Source organism: Humulus lupulus, chromosome 8, assembly GCF_963169125.1.
Source record: "Humulus lupulus chromosome 8, drHumLupu1.1, whole genome shotgun sequence".
NCBI lineage: Eukaryota > Viridiplantae > Streptophyta > Magnoliopsida > Rosales > Cannabaceae > Humulus > Humulus lupulus.
Genome location: NC_084800.1, coordinates 166,994,441 through 167,009,802, shown reverse-complemented (window position 1 = coordinate 167,009,802; position 15,362 = coordinate 166,994,441). Strand labels below are relative to the sequence as shown.

The 15,362-nt window shown below is 40.5% G+C and overlaps 1 protein-coding gene across 1 annotated transcript; it reads right to left on the bottom strand.

The window, feature by feature from the left end:
* Positions 1-254: 254 nt before the first annotated feature.
* On the bottom strand, positions 255-1,733 carry LOC133796238 (uncharacterized). Its single transcript, XM_062233713.1, has one exon. The coding sequence runs from the start codon at positions 1,731-1,733 to the stop codon at positions 255-257; it is 1,479 nt and encodes a 492-aa protein (XP_062089697.1).
* Positions 1,734-15,362: the final 13,629 nt, after the last annotated feature.

The following is a 15,362-nucleotide window of genomic DNA, read 5'->3' as shown; positions in this document are numbered from 1 at the left end:
TAGAATCCACACGGTGACATGTGCTTGTGTTGTCATGCTGCTTTAGTGCTTTATATATGTTGAATTTAACCTCTTCATTATTAACCCTCAGTGTCAGATGACCACCTTGTACATCAATAAGAGCTCTTCCAGTAGCCAAGAATGGACGACCAAGAATAATGGGGATTTCATGGTCCTCCTCCATATCCAATACCACGAAATCAGCGGGAAAAATAAATTTGTCCACCTTAACCAATACGTCTTCAATCACTCCCCTAGGATGATCGATCTGCTAATTGAAGAGTAATGGTTGTGGGCCTCACCTCTCCTACCCCCAACTTTTTAAAAACTGAAAGTGGCATCAAATTAATACTCGCTCCAAGATCACATAATGCCTTGTCAAAGGATGACCCTCCAATAATGAAGGGTATAGTAAAGCTATCAGGGTCTTTCACCTTTTGAGGCAACTTTTTCTGTAAGATGGCGCTGCATTCTTCTGTTAGCTTCACAGTTTCAAAGTCTGCTAATCTTCTTTTCTTTGACATGACTTCTTTCATGAACTTCACATAATTGGGCATTTGCTCAAGAGCATCTGCAAATGGAATGTTTATGTGAATTCTTTTGAAGATTTCTAGAAACTTTGCAAACTGTTCATCTAATTTCTTCTTCTGAAACCGTTGAGGGTAAGGAATGGGAGGTTGATACATTGGAAGGCTATCTTTCTTCATGCCAGTCTTGTCACTTCCACTCTGCTTCTTGGCTTGCTCTTCCTTGTCTACCTCTCGTACCACTGGCTCAACTTTCTCCTTTGAACATTCTTGAACATTACCCTCATCAAGCACCTTACCACTTCTCAAAGAAACTACTTGGCATGATTCCTTTGGATTTACCACAGTGTCACTAGGAAAACTTCCCTTCTGATTAGAATTCACAGCAATAGCTAATTGGCCCACTTGAATCTCAATTTTCTTCATTGAAGCACCCATGTTAGTCATATGGGTTTCTATATTGTCGAGTCTTGCTTCATTTTTTCCAAACATCTTGTTAGACTCCATAATAAAAGTGCCCAAAATGCCTTCCAATGATTGCTTTTTCTCTTGTTGCTGTTGAGAATTGAATCCCGGAGGTGGTTGCAGTACATTTTTGTTATTAGCATAAGAGAAATTTTCATGGTTGCGCAATCCTGGATGATAATAATTAGGCATGTTGTTGCTTCTGTAGTTATTGGTGAAGGAGCAGTTTGCCATAAACTGAGCTTGTTCTGGACTCATATCTTGCCTCTGCATTGTAGTAGCCGCTGCTACTCTCTGCATAACCGTTGGATTATTTTGCGCTGACAGAGCAACCATTTGGGTTTGTAAAGCAGCAATTTGGGCATACATGGCTGTCTTCTGATCAACTTCATATAACCCAGCAACTTTCCTTGGGTCTGACCTCTCATTGGGCCACTGATAACTGTTGGTAGCCATTTCTTCCATTAAAGTGAAGGCTTCATCAGCTGTCTTGGCTAATAGTGTACCCCCAGCAGCAGCATCAACTATTGTTCGTGTTGGAGCATTTAACCCTTTATAAAAAATCTGAACTTGCATCCAATTTTGATAACCATGCTTTGAGCAACGTTGTAATAAGTCCTTAAACCTTTCCCAAGCCTCATAGAATGGTTCTTGCTCTAACTGTCGAAATTGCCCAATATCACTGCGTAATTGGGTTGACTTGGAAGGAGGGAAGAACTTAATCAGGAACTTTCTTGCCATCTCATCCCATGTTGTAATTTTTCCAGGCTACAAAGATTGCAACTAACTCCTGGCTCTATCCCTCAAGGAGAAAGGGAAGAGACGCAATCTGATGGCATCATCAGTAATGCCATTCATCTTCACTGTGGCACATACCTCCAGAAATATGGCCAAGTGAATGTTAGGGTCTTCAGTAGCTAAACCCCAAAACTGATTTTGCTGCACCCTATTGATTAGTGCAGGTTTCAGTTCAAAGTTGTTGGCACCAATGGCTGGATTTGCGATTCCTATGAGATTTTCATTCACAACGGGCATGCAAAAGTCACGCACTGCTCGTTGCGCTGGATTAAGTGGAGCCCCACTAGCTGCTGGTTGATTATTATTAATGCCATTGTCACCGTTGTTGTTCACCCAATTGTTGTCCATATTATGCTCTTCAGTCCTCTTCTTAGTTCTCAGCTGATAGAGTGTGTGCTCAATTTCAGGATTCAGAGGCTCAACATGTGTAGGACTCCTATTCCTTCGCATATACTAAGAATACAGGCACAATCTATAACGTTAGTAACAAAACAAATTAAAATCTAATTTAAAATCAAGACTTAAAGTTTCAATATTAGTAAAATTAATTTTAATCCCCAGCAACGGCGCCAAAAACTTGATATATATTTTTCTACCGCAAGTGTACAGTGTATTACAATATAGTTTTAATTTAAAGGATGTCGAACCCACATGGATTAAATATTTAATTCACCAATTACTATAACTTTTAAGTCTATAATTTTAATTAAAAAATTCAACAAATAACTCAAACAATAAAATAAAGAAAATGAAATAGAAAAATAATGGACGCGAATGATCTTGGAAAGTGATTAGATAAAAGATAAATGTACTAGAGTAATGATTTCACTATTTAATTATGAACATGGTTTCTTTATTATCCTAATTAGTTCTCCTCATTTGTAATTTCTAGAATTCTAATATAATGCATCTATCTTTCTCAAGCATATATGCAATTAATCTCAATTAATCAATATGATATCTCTATTCGCTATTAATTAATCAAGAAGTCATTAAGCAAAAAGTCTTCTAAGCCAAATTCATAGAGTTCAAGGAATCTCTCAATCTCACAATCACTCTATGTCAAATCTTCCTATGTCCAATCTAAGTTTATCTTTCTCAAGTATAAATCCTAGATCTCAATTCACAATAATGATGGCCAAACATTAATATGAGAAAATTAAATCAAGAAGATATGAACAAACAAGAAGAACTTCATAAAGATAACAATAAAAACCTTAATTCAATAATCAAAATAGATCCATCTAATACTCTAGCACAAAAGGAGTTTAGTTTTGCATTACAAACTTAAACACAATCGCAATGTAGTTGTTCATAATTAAAAACTAAAATAAAAGGTGGAAGAAAGAAACTAGATGTAATGATGGTGATGTTGATGAATTCTAGCCTCCTTTTTCCTTTCCAAGCATGTAATCCCCAGGTCTAATCTCCTCCAAAACATCATTAGAACCCTAATTATGCTTTTCCTTTTATATCCCTTCAAAAAGACCTCTTTGGCCCTTCAAAATTCATAACTTAAACTTTTCGTACGGATCCAGGCAATGTTGCCCCTCGAACACTGGAAGGCCAAATACATGCTCTCTGTAACAGGCAGGCGCTGCAACGCCTGGTGATGGCGCTGCAGCGCCTGGGCAAATTTTGGAATGCTGCTTCTTTAGGACGGGCTGCAGCGCTAAAACAAGGTGTTACAGCCCTATTTCACAATTTTTTAATTTTTTTTCTCTGTTTCACTCTTGTTTTGTACGAACTTCGCACCACTTCTCCTTGGACCCTACACATACAACACAAGTGTAAAACCAAACAAAACAACCTAGACACCTACAATATTAGATATAAAATGACACTAATAAGTGAATATAAAATTCACTTATCAGTATGTTTCGACGAATATGGCATCAATTCTGGTTCAACGTGAGGGTGGAAAAAGATGGGAACTGTTGTATGAAAGATTCCAGAAGCATTATCCTCCAGTTTTCGAAGGGGACTTAGATCCGTTCAGAGCTGAATAGTGGATGGGCATGATTAGCTCCATCTTTGACTAAATAGAAGCGGTAGGCAATGATAGAGTGGCTTGTGCCATGTAAATGCTGTGGGAGGATGCCCAAACATGGTGGGAAGTTGTATCCCAGACCTGGAATGTTGTTATGATGAGTTTGGAGGAATTAAGACAATTTTTTAACGAGAGATACTATTGTGACGGGGCCCAAATTGTGAAGACCAGTGAGTTTATGAATTTGGGTCAAGGCAGTAAAACAGTGACAGAGTATGTCAATGAATTTGATGGGTTGGCCAAGTTCGCTTTTGATTTGGTACCAATAGATGTAGTCCAGAAAGAATGATTCATTCGAGGATTGAACCCTGGGGTGGCCTAGAGAGTTAGGATCGCTCCAGTCCATGAGATTTCTACCTACGCTCAGGCGGTAGGGAGGGACCTTGCTATAGAGGATGCATGAGGTGATATATGAGGCGAGAGTGTTGTAGGGCAGGATGCTCAGATAATGGTACCCTTGTTTGCGAGATCCGGTAGGGGCAGAGGCCCCAGTAATCAGAAAAGAAAGATCCCTAATAGTTTTACTACCCTTGGTCCTGGGAAGAGGGGTCATAGTATTCAAGGTAGTTGTCAGGGTGGCATTGAGGTCTGGAGAACTTATCCAGTGTGCACCAGGAGCAGGAGATGCCATCTAAGAGAATACCGAGCGAAGGCATGTTTTATATGTGGAATTGTAACAACCCAAATTCGCTAATAAGGCTTAAGGGCCTTGATTAGTGTGCCAGGAGGGCATAACTGGATTATATGTGAAGTAAATGATTAAAAGCATGTTGTACGACTATTTGAATATCTATGATGCATGACTATGTAAATTAGTAGGCATGTAGGCCCTGATTAGGTTAGAAGGGCATATTCATAATTTTAGTTCGTTGAGGGCATAAATGTAAATAACTATGATAAATTGTTGAGACCACATTATTATGTGGATATATTTGTAATCTGTGACTCGAGGCGATCCTAGTGAGCGGTTTAGCGAGAAAGTCACGGCAGGGATTTATACCTGGCTCGGAGCGAGCCTGAGGGTAGTTATGAGAATTTAGAGAATATATTGGAGTCTATTTTGACATTGAGGAATATAATTGGTGATTAGTTAGGTATCGGGAAGTAAGCAGTAAATATTAGAGGCATTCGAGGAATTAGTGAGAATTGAGAGCAAAAGACCAAAATGCATCTAGATTGATTTAAAGGCTTAGGAATTATGGGAGGGCAAATAGGTCATTTTGTTTAAAAACTAGGGATAAGCACTACTCTGCCTTTATACACTTAGTGGAAAGTTTAGAAACCAAAGGAAGCTGAAAAGAAAAGAAAAGAAAAGGAAAGAAGGAAGAAGGAGATAGACGTTTCTCTCTCACAGGTTGGGTTTTCTTCATCCATTTCTTGAGGTCTCTTGGAACTAGAATTCAGGGGAGCTTTAGGCCAAGACTTCGCACTTGGGATCTTGATTAGGTTTGGGAAGTCAGCAGGGGTTAGGCATCCAATTAAGGTAAGGTTTTGAGGTTATAACTCAGATTCTAGTTCTTGATGTTGATATGGATTTTCTAAGCTGAATTTTGGTGGGACTTCTAGGGAATTGAGGCTGAAGTTTTGAGGAGTGAAGGCTAAGGAGGAGTGGAAGGCAACCTAGGCTGAGCTCATCCATCAAAGGAAAGAAACTTTAGCCTTAGGCTTTGTGATTTCTGTTGTTTGCTGAGTTTTTGAGCTCTAGGTTTAGCCATGGTAAATTTTATGTTTTGGGGTGCATGTGGTTGAATTTCTTATGGTTGGGTCACCTTGGATGATTTAGAGATATGGGGAGGCTTTTTTTGAAGTTTGGTTGAGTTTTGGAAAGGTTTGGCTCGGGAAAATTCGAAGGAGAAAAATCTGTGCTGGGCTATGCTGTGACTAGCGCTGTAGCGCTAGTCACTGGGCGCTACAGCGCTAGGCCCTGAAGCTCCAGAGATTTTTGGCTCTGTTTGTAGCGCTATAGCACTCTCCTTAGGGCGCTGTAGTGCTACCCTATTCCCAGAAAGGGGTTTTTGCCCGGGGGCTCGCGGTTTGATACCACCACCTCGTTTGGTGGAATTAGGGCATCCCGAGGGCTCGGGATTGGTCATGAGGCTAGGTTTTGGATTGAGGTTTGGTGATGATTCTGATCTATAGCTGTGACTAGGTGTACGCAAGGGTTCGGACGGGATTGTGCTTGAGGATTGAATTAAACAAAGCTATCGAAATCTAAAGGTAAGGAAAACTGCACCTAGTTATGTGTTTGTGATGGGACTAAGAGTTCCCTATATTTGTATGATGGCATAGATGGTATTATGCCATGGGACATGTGTAAAACGACCTAAGGGTGCCGTAAATAATACTTGCGCATAGGGCGCGGCTCAGCCACTGGTAGCTGAGGACAGCTTAATAATCACTGAGCTTGGTTTAAGCGGGCCGGAGTCAGTGGGATAAATAGAGGGTGCGGCCTAAGGGCGTTAACCCTGGTTATCATATGTGAATTGATTATTGATATGAAATGATGTACTTGGTATGATGAATACTTGAATAACATGAATTTTTGGACTGTTGAATACATGTTTATACTGTATGAGCTATCTGGTTGTTTGCTTGATGATTATGCTCTGTTATTGTGTTTTCTTGTTGGGCCTTGGCTCACGGGTGTTACATGGTGCAGGTAAAGGCAAGGGCAAGTTGGACCAGTCCTGAGATGGAGAGCTTCGGGGCTGAATGTACATAATCAGCTGATCGGCCGCCACGGCCAAGGAGTGGAACGGGATGAGAAAAGCCTAATTGTCTATTTTGCCTTAGAGTGGCTAGTAACTGTATTTTAATCCCGAAATTTTGTAAACGGTCTTATAACTTTACTACTTCTGGGTTCCCATGTAAAAGAGAATGTTTGATTATAAGAAATGTAACTTTTGAGACCAAAATCTTTTGACCCTAGTTCAACTATAGTTTCAGTAACACGTTTCTAATTAAACAACTTGATTAGCAAGTCCTACACCTTTATAAACACACGGTGTAACGGTCTTGGCTATCCAGGGCGTCACAGGAATAGTTGGACACATTAAGAAGCATTGCCCGGAATCGAAGGTAGAAGAACCAATGAGTACAGATAGCTCAACTCCAGCTCGAGAGCCCGCCTGGAGGCAACCAGAGCTTGAGGCTGGTCCCTCAGAAATGACAGGTTGGCCTTCTAGTTCTCATTCCTTTATATTGTACTGACTGAGTTTTGTGCTACGTACCTCTTAGTAGAGATATAGACATGTGATATCTATCGTATGAATATTACGCTACGGGGCTTGGGATTTTGTGTTTGTTAGGAAAGTTGGTAATTTCCAAGGAATGGGTCAGAGTATTACAGGTAGAAAATTAGTAGTAAGAATTTATTGGGATTGTTATATGATGATCCTAAGTATGAATTAGTTTGCCAATAATGGACAACCATGGACTGTAAGAGAGAATGGTGACTTCTGGGTTTAAAAGGAAAGGACCTAGTTGCGAGTACGGGATGCCTAGCTATTGTGGTAGGTACCACTAGGGTTATGTTAGTTAGACTAGAGGGAAACTGGATTAGTCAGTGGGATTTCAGATGGGTTTACAAGGATTCGCCAGGATTGTTGTTGCGACTAGGAAATTGAGTGTGCTATAAGAGTAAGGCAAGAATGAAACCAGTATCAGAGACATCATGAAGAATGATGCTAGTGGAGCAGCCAAAATTAAAGGTTCATTCAAAGGAGTTACTTGACTTAAAGGTGATCAGACGGAGCATCTTACCATGGGACATGTCAACGCCATAGGTTAAGGAGAAGGCCAAGTCTGCGAGAGTACGTACCGTATATGGATAGCCAAAAAAGGTGATTGTTAAGGATAGATATCCATTGCCAATAATGAAGGGTTTACTTGCCCGGTTGCAAAGAAGGACAATGCTCTCAGAAATTGACCATCGATCTAGTTATTACCAGCTGAGGATCAAGGAAAGAGACAATTCAAGAATTGCCACTCACACCACCTACGATGTGATGGGTTATCAGCGAAGGCTCTTGAACTGACCGATGCTTCAGCGACCCGCGTGAATTCAACTAGTAGAGAATACAGAGATGATTTGGACAAGTCATATCTAGCTCGATCAAGAATGTTTTGGACTACTCCTGGTTAAGAACAAAATATGAGTAATACCTGTATTGATATTACTGAGGCTGAGGAAACGGGGATTACAAGTAAGGCTCCGAAGGGATAAGTTCCAATCCTAGATGATATTCAAGGTCACATTATGGGAAATGATGGGATTGCATATGATTTAGTTAAGATAGAAGCCACAAGGAAATTGTTAAAGGAACACCTTAGGGGGGCTTAGAAACACGGTGAGACTGGTGAGACACCTTGAGTTTTACTTAAAGCATCTTCGGGGATTGTTATACCCTTTATTAAAGTAACATAGAAACCTAAAAGTTTGTTTAAATGGATAGTTGTGTGCCGGATTCTCAGAGGTTGAAATAAGGGTTGATTCACATGCCATGGTATTATGATATGCATGTGATGTGCTGGTAAAGGAGGGCAGTGCGATGGACACTGTCCTTGCCTAAAATGTGGAGTATTAGTGCGGTGCGTCAAGGATTAGGGCGCACCCGTGTGTAGACTGAAAATGTGTTTGTTCGTGCTTCATGGTGGATAGAGGAATAAGAACATAGATGCTCTACATGGGACTTTAAGTCGACAGTAATGGACTACGGTAAAGCCAGGCGGGGTAACGACCGAGATTAGTGTGGAACCTGTGAATGATAATGGGCAGAAATATCTCTATGAAGAATAAAACACATAAAGAAGATCTTGTAGGAATGGTTAATAATCTTGCCACTTTGGTACGGATAGGTTAAGATATGCAGATTAGATGAGTGATCAGATGGATGCTGTCGTCGAGGGGGAGATTCGAGGTGAGTCTTAGGTTACCCCTTATAATTGTTGTATCCACGGAGATTGATTGGGTGTTAAGGCCTAAAATTTGCATACCGAGAGGCGCACTGCCTAACATTTTAGTAAGTGAGAAATGATAAACAGAAGCTAGAAAGGCTATTATGACTCTATCATGAAGTTAGTGAGAAGGGATATAATTATGGACCGTAATGGTGGATCACCTCAGATTGCAGATGAGGTGAGTGGATGCAAAAAAGTTGTGACTTGGCATATTGGGTTAACACACTATGGTTTGTGGGAGTGAGATATCAAAAGAGGTAGTGTGTACGAAAGGAGACCGTACGTCTCCACTGAACACCAAGTCGATAGTGTCAGATTGAGACCCATTAGTTCCCGTGTTTTGAAAAGTGTTATAGAGGGCGATGAGTATAAGATTGAGTTTGGAATTATTGATTACCTTCAGATAGACCAACAACTTGAAGGAGCAATTTAGACCCTAAGTGTTTTAATTCGAATATATGAGTTTTCAGGACAGTGAGGCAAATGCGGTCCTTTGGATGGACTATTACAATGATGAATACCAGTCGACAGTCAGAGTAACTCTGAATAAGATATTGTGGGATAGGAAATTTTTTTTCCTATTCTGGGGAAATGAGATGAGGGACATGAAGTATCTTGGTTCATAATTGGCTCGGAGGACCAGTGAAATTATTAAGGATCATTAGGACAGGAATGTTTGCATTATTGAAAGGACATCAGAGTTCGCAAATCTAAATATAGGAACGTGGAGTTCTAGGATTGGGGACCTTGTACTTCTCCGTATATTGTGAACTAAGAGGGATAAAATAGTTTGGGAAAGAAAGAAGGAGTTTTGACTCTAGATTTAATAAACTTGAAAGATCCTAGTAAGGACTAGGTAGGGGGCCTACAAATTAGCCTTATCCTAGCATGGGTAGTGGCTCATAAGGTGTCACAAAGAAGTGGCAAGGTAAAGGACCTGACTCTAGAGTTATAGTCAGGTTTACGGAATTAGTATCCCGAGATGTTTGAATAAATTTTGAGGATGAAATTTCAATAAGGATGGGATAGTTGTAACACCCTGAATTTGCCATTAAGGCTGAGTGCCTTGATTACTGTGCCTCGGAGGGCAAAATTGGAATTATATGTGTGATTAATGGAATATACACGTGATTAGGTGGTATTTTGGGTATTTCAGGGTGAGCCTAGGGGTATTTTGGGAACATAGTACGTGCTCGGGGTTACTGGGTAACATGTAGCTATTTAGCGATTATTTGGGTATGTCAGGATTAATTGGGGATTTATAGGTATACTTGAGGAATTATTGGGAATGTGGCAAGTGATGGAATTGCCCTTGGTGGTATTAAAGGGCTAGAATTGATCTAAGGGGCATTTTGGCCATTTTGAGGCATGTGATAGATTTGGATAACCATTAGAAGTGACCAGAACATAAAAGAAACACAACAATCTCAGCTCATTTTCTCTCTTTCGATACATACTCTCTCTCTCTCTCTCCCTAGCTTGGGGGTTTTTACTAAAATTCAAAGAGAAGCTTGGAATTCTTTGGGGAATTGGCTGAGGATTTGAAGAAACTTGAAGCTTGAAGTGCTTGGGGTTTAGCTGGGGTCGAATTCCTTAATTGAGGTAAGCTTCTACTCTGATTTTGTTAAATATCTACTGTAGTTAGAGGTTTTCTTTGTATATAAACCTTAGGTGTGATTATTGATGTTAATAAGATTATGGGGTAGTTCTTGGGGTATAATGATGAATATGTTGTACTGATATGAGTTCTAGACTAAATTCTAGGTTTAAGTCTTGATTTAGGTGTGAATTGGTAAATATGGCTGAGGAAAACGTAGTGAAAATAGTGAAGATTTCTGGGTTTTTGGGCTCGAGCCATGACCATGTTCTTCAAGCGCCGCGACCCGTGTGTGCGTGAAGGCTTGGGAGCCTCTGATATCATCCAAGTGTCGTGGTGCAGGATGAGGCGCACTGCGGCCCATGTCACCCAGAAGAGAGCCTTGGGGCTCTTTGACTTGTAGCGCACCACGGCCCTAGGGGACTGGGCCGTGGCTCAAATAGGGAATATTGGCCAATTAGGGGTTTTAAGCTCGGGAACTTAAATATTATGGCTCTGGAAGGATTCCACTACTCGGTTTAGTTGAATTCGAGGACCCAGAGACTAGTATGTTATTCTGAAGGCTTTTAATTGATTTAGATTGTGATGGCTATTTATCATTACGCTGTGACTAGGTTTTATATCTAAGGCTTGGGATTAGGGATTGTGCTCGGGATCGCCTTGTGTTGCCAGCTTGGGACTTAAGGTAAGAGAATTGTCTGTGCCCGTAGAGCTATATTGTGTTTAGCATTGTGTGCATTGTTTATAACTATTACGTCATACATGTGATTGGGACCGATCAGCAAAGGTTGGGAGCGGCAAAGGCCGGGATCGACATTAAGCATGCTAAATGTAGGTTGTCAGGGTGAGACCCTCTGATGTTGTTGTACACATCTACTCAGTTAAGACCGTGAACTTGGTGCCTGGTAGCACACTCTAATCGGCGTAGGCCGCCATTGTGAATTCCAATAGGAACTTGTAAATTTTTTATTGTCTTAATTAAATATGTATTTGGTTAAATAAATCATTATATATTGTGCTGTGAAGTTCTCTTGTTGAACCTCAACTCACGAGTGCTCTATGGTGCTGGTAAGGGCAAAGGAAAGATTGATCAAGCATGAGTTGGAGGGCATGGAGCGGTGCGTACATGTTTGGCCTGCCTAGCCGCCACGACTGGGATAATTTTGAGGAACGTGTTATAAATGACCGATTTTGTCGCCTAGGTCCACTGTAAAGTAAGTTTTGACTTGTAAATATGCTTTAAATGATATTTTGGGATCCCAATGTAACACTTTTATGATTTTAATGAATGGCCAACCCTTTTATACTAAAATCTTATTTAAATGAGTCTTTATTTTAATTAATCACGCTTTTGGGCCTAAAACTTTGATTATCAAGTTAATTGCACATTTTAAAATCACGTGGTAACGACTCTAGGGTAGTAGATCGTTACAACTTTGTGCCTATTATTGCACATATATCCACATAATAATGTGGCCTCAATCACACAACACATTTAATCACATTTATACCCTTAATGAGTCAAAATTACAAATATGCCTTTATTAACAAGAACATGCCCACTTGCATATTTAATACACATAAACATGCACGTATATTCACATTACCATGTAAATCATGTATGCCATGTAGTCACACATTTATTCTATTAATTCCACATATATAAATCCAATTATGCCCTCCCGACACACTAATCTAGGCACTGAGCCTTATTAACAAATTTGGGACGTTACATATTGACCTCAATCGTGATATTCCAGAACCATTTGATGAATCTGGTGAGCACTCTCATTATGATTTTCATTTTGTTCTCAGTCAGGAATATTGCCAAATGATTGAGGATTCAGAATAAGTAATAAGGAACTTCCTTCCAAATAATTGGACTGTTATTGTGCATCCTGACTTTGTTGATCCATTCTCGGTCAAATTTTCGACCAGAGGGAGGGAATCAAGTAGGTCTTCGTTTGTTGAAGACACAATAATTGTTGCTTTCTGTTCTTCAGATATGGCTAGGATCAAGCAAATGACCAGAAACAGATCTGATACTGATCCTTAGGTTGCTAGGTATGCAACCAATGGGCAAAATGCTGAGCAGCCCATACAACAACAAAAACCCGAACAACTAGAAAGAGAATAGCCCGAGCAACAACCACAACCGCAGGCCCAAACTCAAGATGTTCCTTTTGATGAGATTGCTTTTGATGATGAGAAGCTAACCGATATCATAAGACTCGCCGCGAAGAGAAAAGCCCGCTCGAGGAGGCAGGTGTATGTGGCTCCAGCCAGTACCCTCTCAAGCCAGTTACTTGGGGAGTATCCCCAAATATATGGACTTATGGGGGTAGATTTAGTTCTTCCTCAACCCGACCAACGAGCATATAGTCTTGGTGGTGTGTACAGTGCTTGGTCGAGAAATAATATTCAGGCAGGCGCCAGTCTCCCCCTCCATCTTTATTTTAAGCGCGTCGCAAATTACTTCAACGTTGCTCCTTTTAAAATAACCCCAAATGGATACTTAATGCTCTCACTTTTATTTATCAATTATCACAATCAAGGATGGGCTGCTCTTACTCCTCATGAGGTCCATTACTTATTCAATTTGAAATTGAATCCAGGCCATAAAAGTACTAGGTTCTTCTACTTCTGTCACCGGGACAAGACCAGGGAGTTCCTGATTGAGCCCACATTTAAGAGCAACATGGGCAGTTATAATAAGGAGTGTTTTCTACTAACTTCCCTGGTCGTAGACAATCAAGCTTTCCAACAAGCAAGTAATTATTTTAGTCTGCGAGGTTGCTTTCTTCATTTTCCCTTTCTTTCCTTGGCCTCATTTTTTTTTGAGTTTAGGGTCATGGGATAGACCTATTCCTATTGTGGAGATGGCCAGGCAAGCAATGGTCTTAGATTGGCTTCCCTTTGAAGCAAATAATTGTAAACTGTTCATAACTGATGAGAACTTGAGGAGAGTCGGTCTACTCGATACCCACCACACCAATGAAGAGGGCGTTGCTGGTGGAGGGACTGCTAAGGAAGCAGTTGAGGAAGATCTGGGACGTTCCGACCAGTCTCAGGTGGTCCTTGTCCCTTAAAGGAGGACAACAAGGATTAACATAAGGGAACAAGGTGATGCTTCCGCCCTTGAGCCTCAGCACCTTCTATTGACAAAGGAAAAGGTAAGAAACTGCTGGAAGTGTAGGAGGACGAGCCCATGTCTTATGACGACGAGGAGGGGATTCCACGTAATATAGTATTCCTTTTTGTTGTGTGTATGTTGTGGTCATAGGCTGTTTTGAAAAGTCTTCTGAGTCATATAACATTTTGTATAAGTGTACTGCTTATTTATATATTTCCATGATCTAATACACTTGCATTTTTTTTAACTGCAACCATGTCTAATTTAGAGATGTCCAATCTCTATGTTTCCTCTCCAACTCTGGCCAAAAAGAGCTCCAAGAGAAAGGTGACTCCGGGATCCGACTCGAGCAAAGAGTTGGCAACAAAACAACAAAGGAGTGATCCTTATGCTCTCTCATGTTCTGCTTCTCCTCCCATAGCGCCTTCCAGCCAACCGTCAAACACTCCTCCTGCTGTTGCTCCTTAGCAGCAGGACACTCCATCCCTTTCTCATGGAATGGATCCTCTCGTAGATGAGAAGGAACGAGGGAAGGAGAAACTGAAACCAATTTCTTGCTCCATCTCTTTCCAGGTCCAGACCCTTGTTCAACACTCATCGAGCGTTGGTGCTGTCTTCAAGCATCGAAATGTGTCGGCCGACTCCAGCCTTGGACGAGCACTGTTCGACATCCTTTTAGTGAGTTGCTATTTATTTGCTTCTCAATTTTTTCTTCCAAGTCTTATACTAGTTTATTCCTTTCATGTGCTTCATCCCATCTTGATTTGTTTCTATAGGGTGTTATCACTCTCACCAACACCCGCGTTGAAGCAGTCAAACTCGAGGAGGCCTTGAGGAAATCAAGGGATGTTGTGAAACACTTTAAGGAAAACCACACTCTCAAGTTTCAAGTTTCTCGGGAATTGCAGAAGGACCTCGACAGCAAAAACACTAAGATCGATAATAAAAGCAAAGTGATCAAGGTGCTCGAGTAGTCAGGGGCAAAACTTAAGCGTCAGCTGGAGGAGCTTGAGAAGAAGAGGAACAGTCTCGACATTCGTGTTAAAGAACTCGAGGTGCAAAAACTCAAGTCAACAGAGGAGAAGAAGCTTCTTGGGGAATAGCTACAACGTGAAAATGAGTCTCACTCTTCAAACTTGACTAACTTCAAGAGCGTGGCCTTCAATTGTTTTTTCATGTCCTAGAAAAACATTATGGAAACCAACTATGACTACATCCCTGCTAATCTTCGTGATAAAGAAATCTCCAAGTGCGTAGCTTGTGAAGAGGAGGAGCTTGCTGTTGATGCTGAAGAAGTCCCTGCCACTCCTGGAGTCGAGCAAGAGGGGCCTGAAGGGGAAGATGCTGAGGTAGTGGTACCTTGAGGATGGCATCTTATTATTTTTTTATATTTCACATTGGACCTTAAGGACTGGTACAAAAACAATGGCTGGCCGAGCAGCTTTTAATCTCAGATAATATGTGTGAATATGTTTACTATTTCTTTATTCATATTATATACTGTTCAAATGATTTTATTTTAATATAACAATTGCTTTGCTATATAATATTTACTTTATAGCTTATTTCAAATATTTAGAACATCTTGGTTTTTTGTTTTATATGTCCTCACTGAACGAAGCACAATACTTTATAAATTTTTAAAAAATTTCTAAGTATTACTCAGTTGTGCCATTTTAACTTATTTACTTATGTGCGATCATGTATACCCTATATGTCCCCAAGTGATCGAGGAGGTCAGTCCTAGGTCACTTGCCAAATAACCAGAGTTGCTCGAGCTAACACAACTTCTCAAATATTGTATCATATAGTAGTATGCTTGGACCTTTTGTT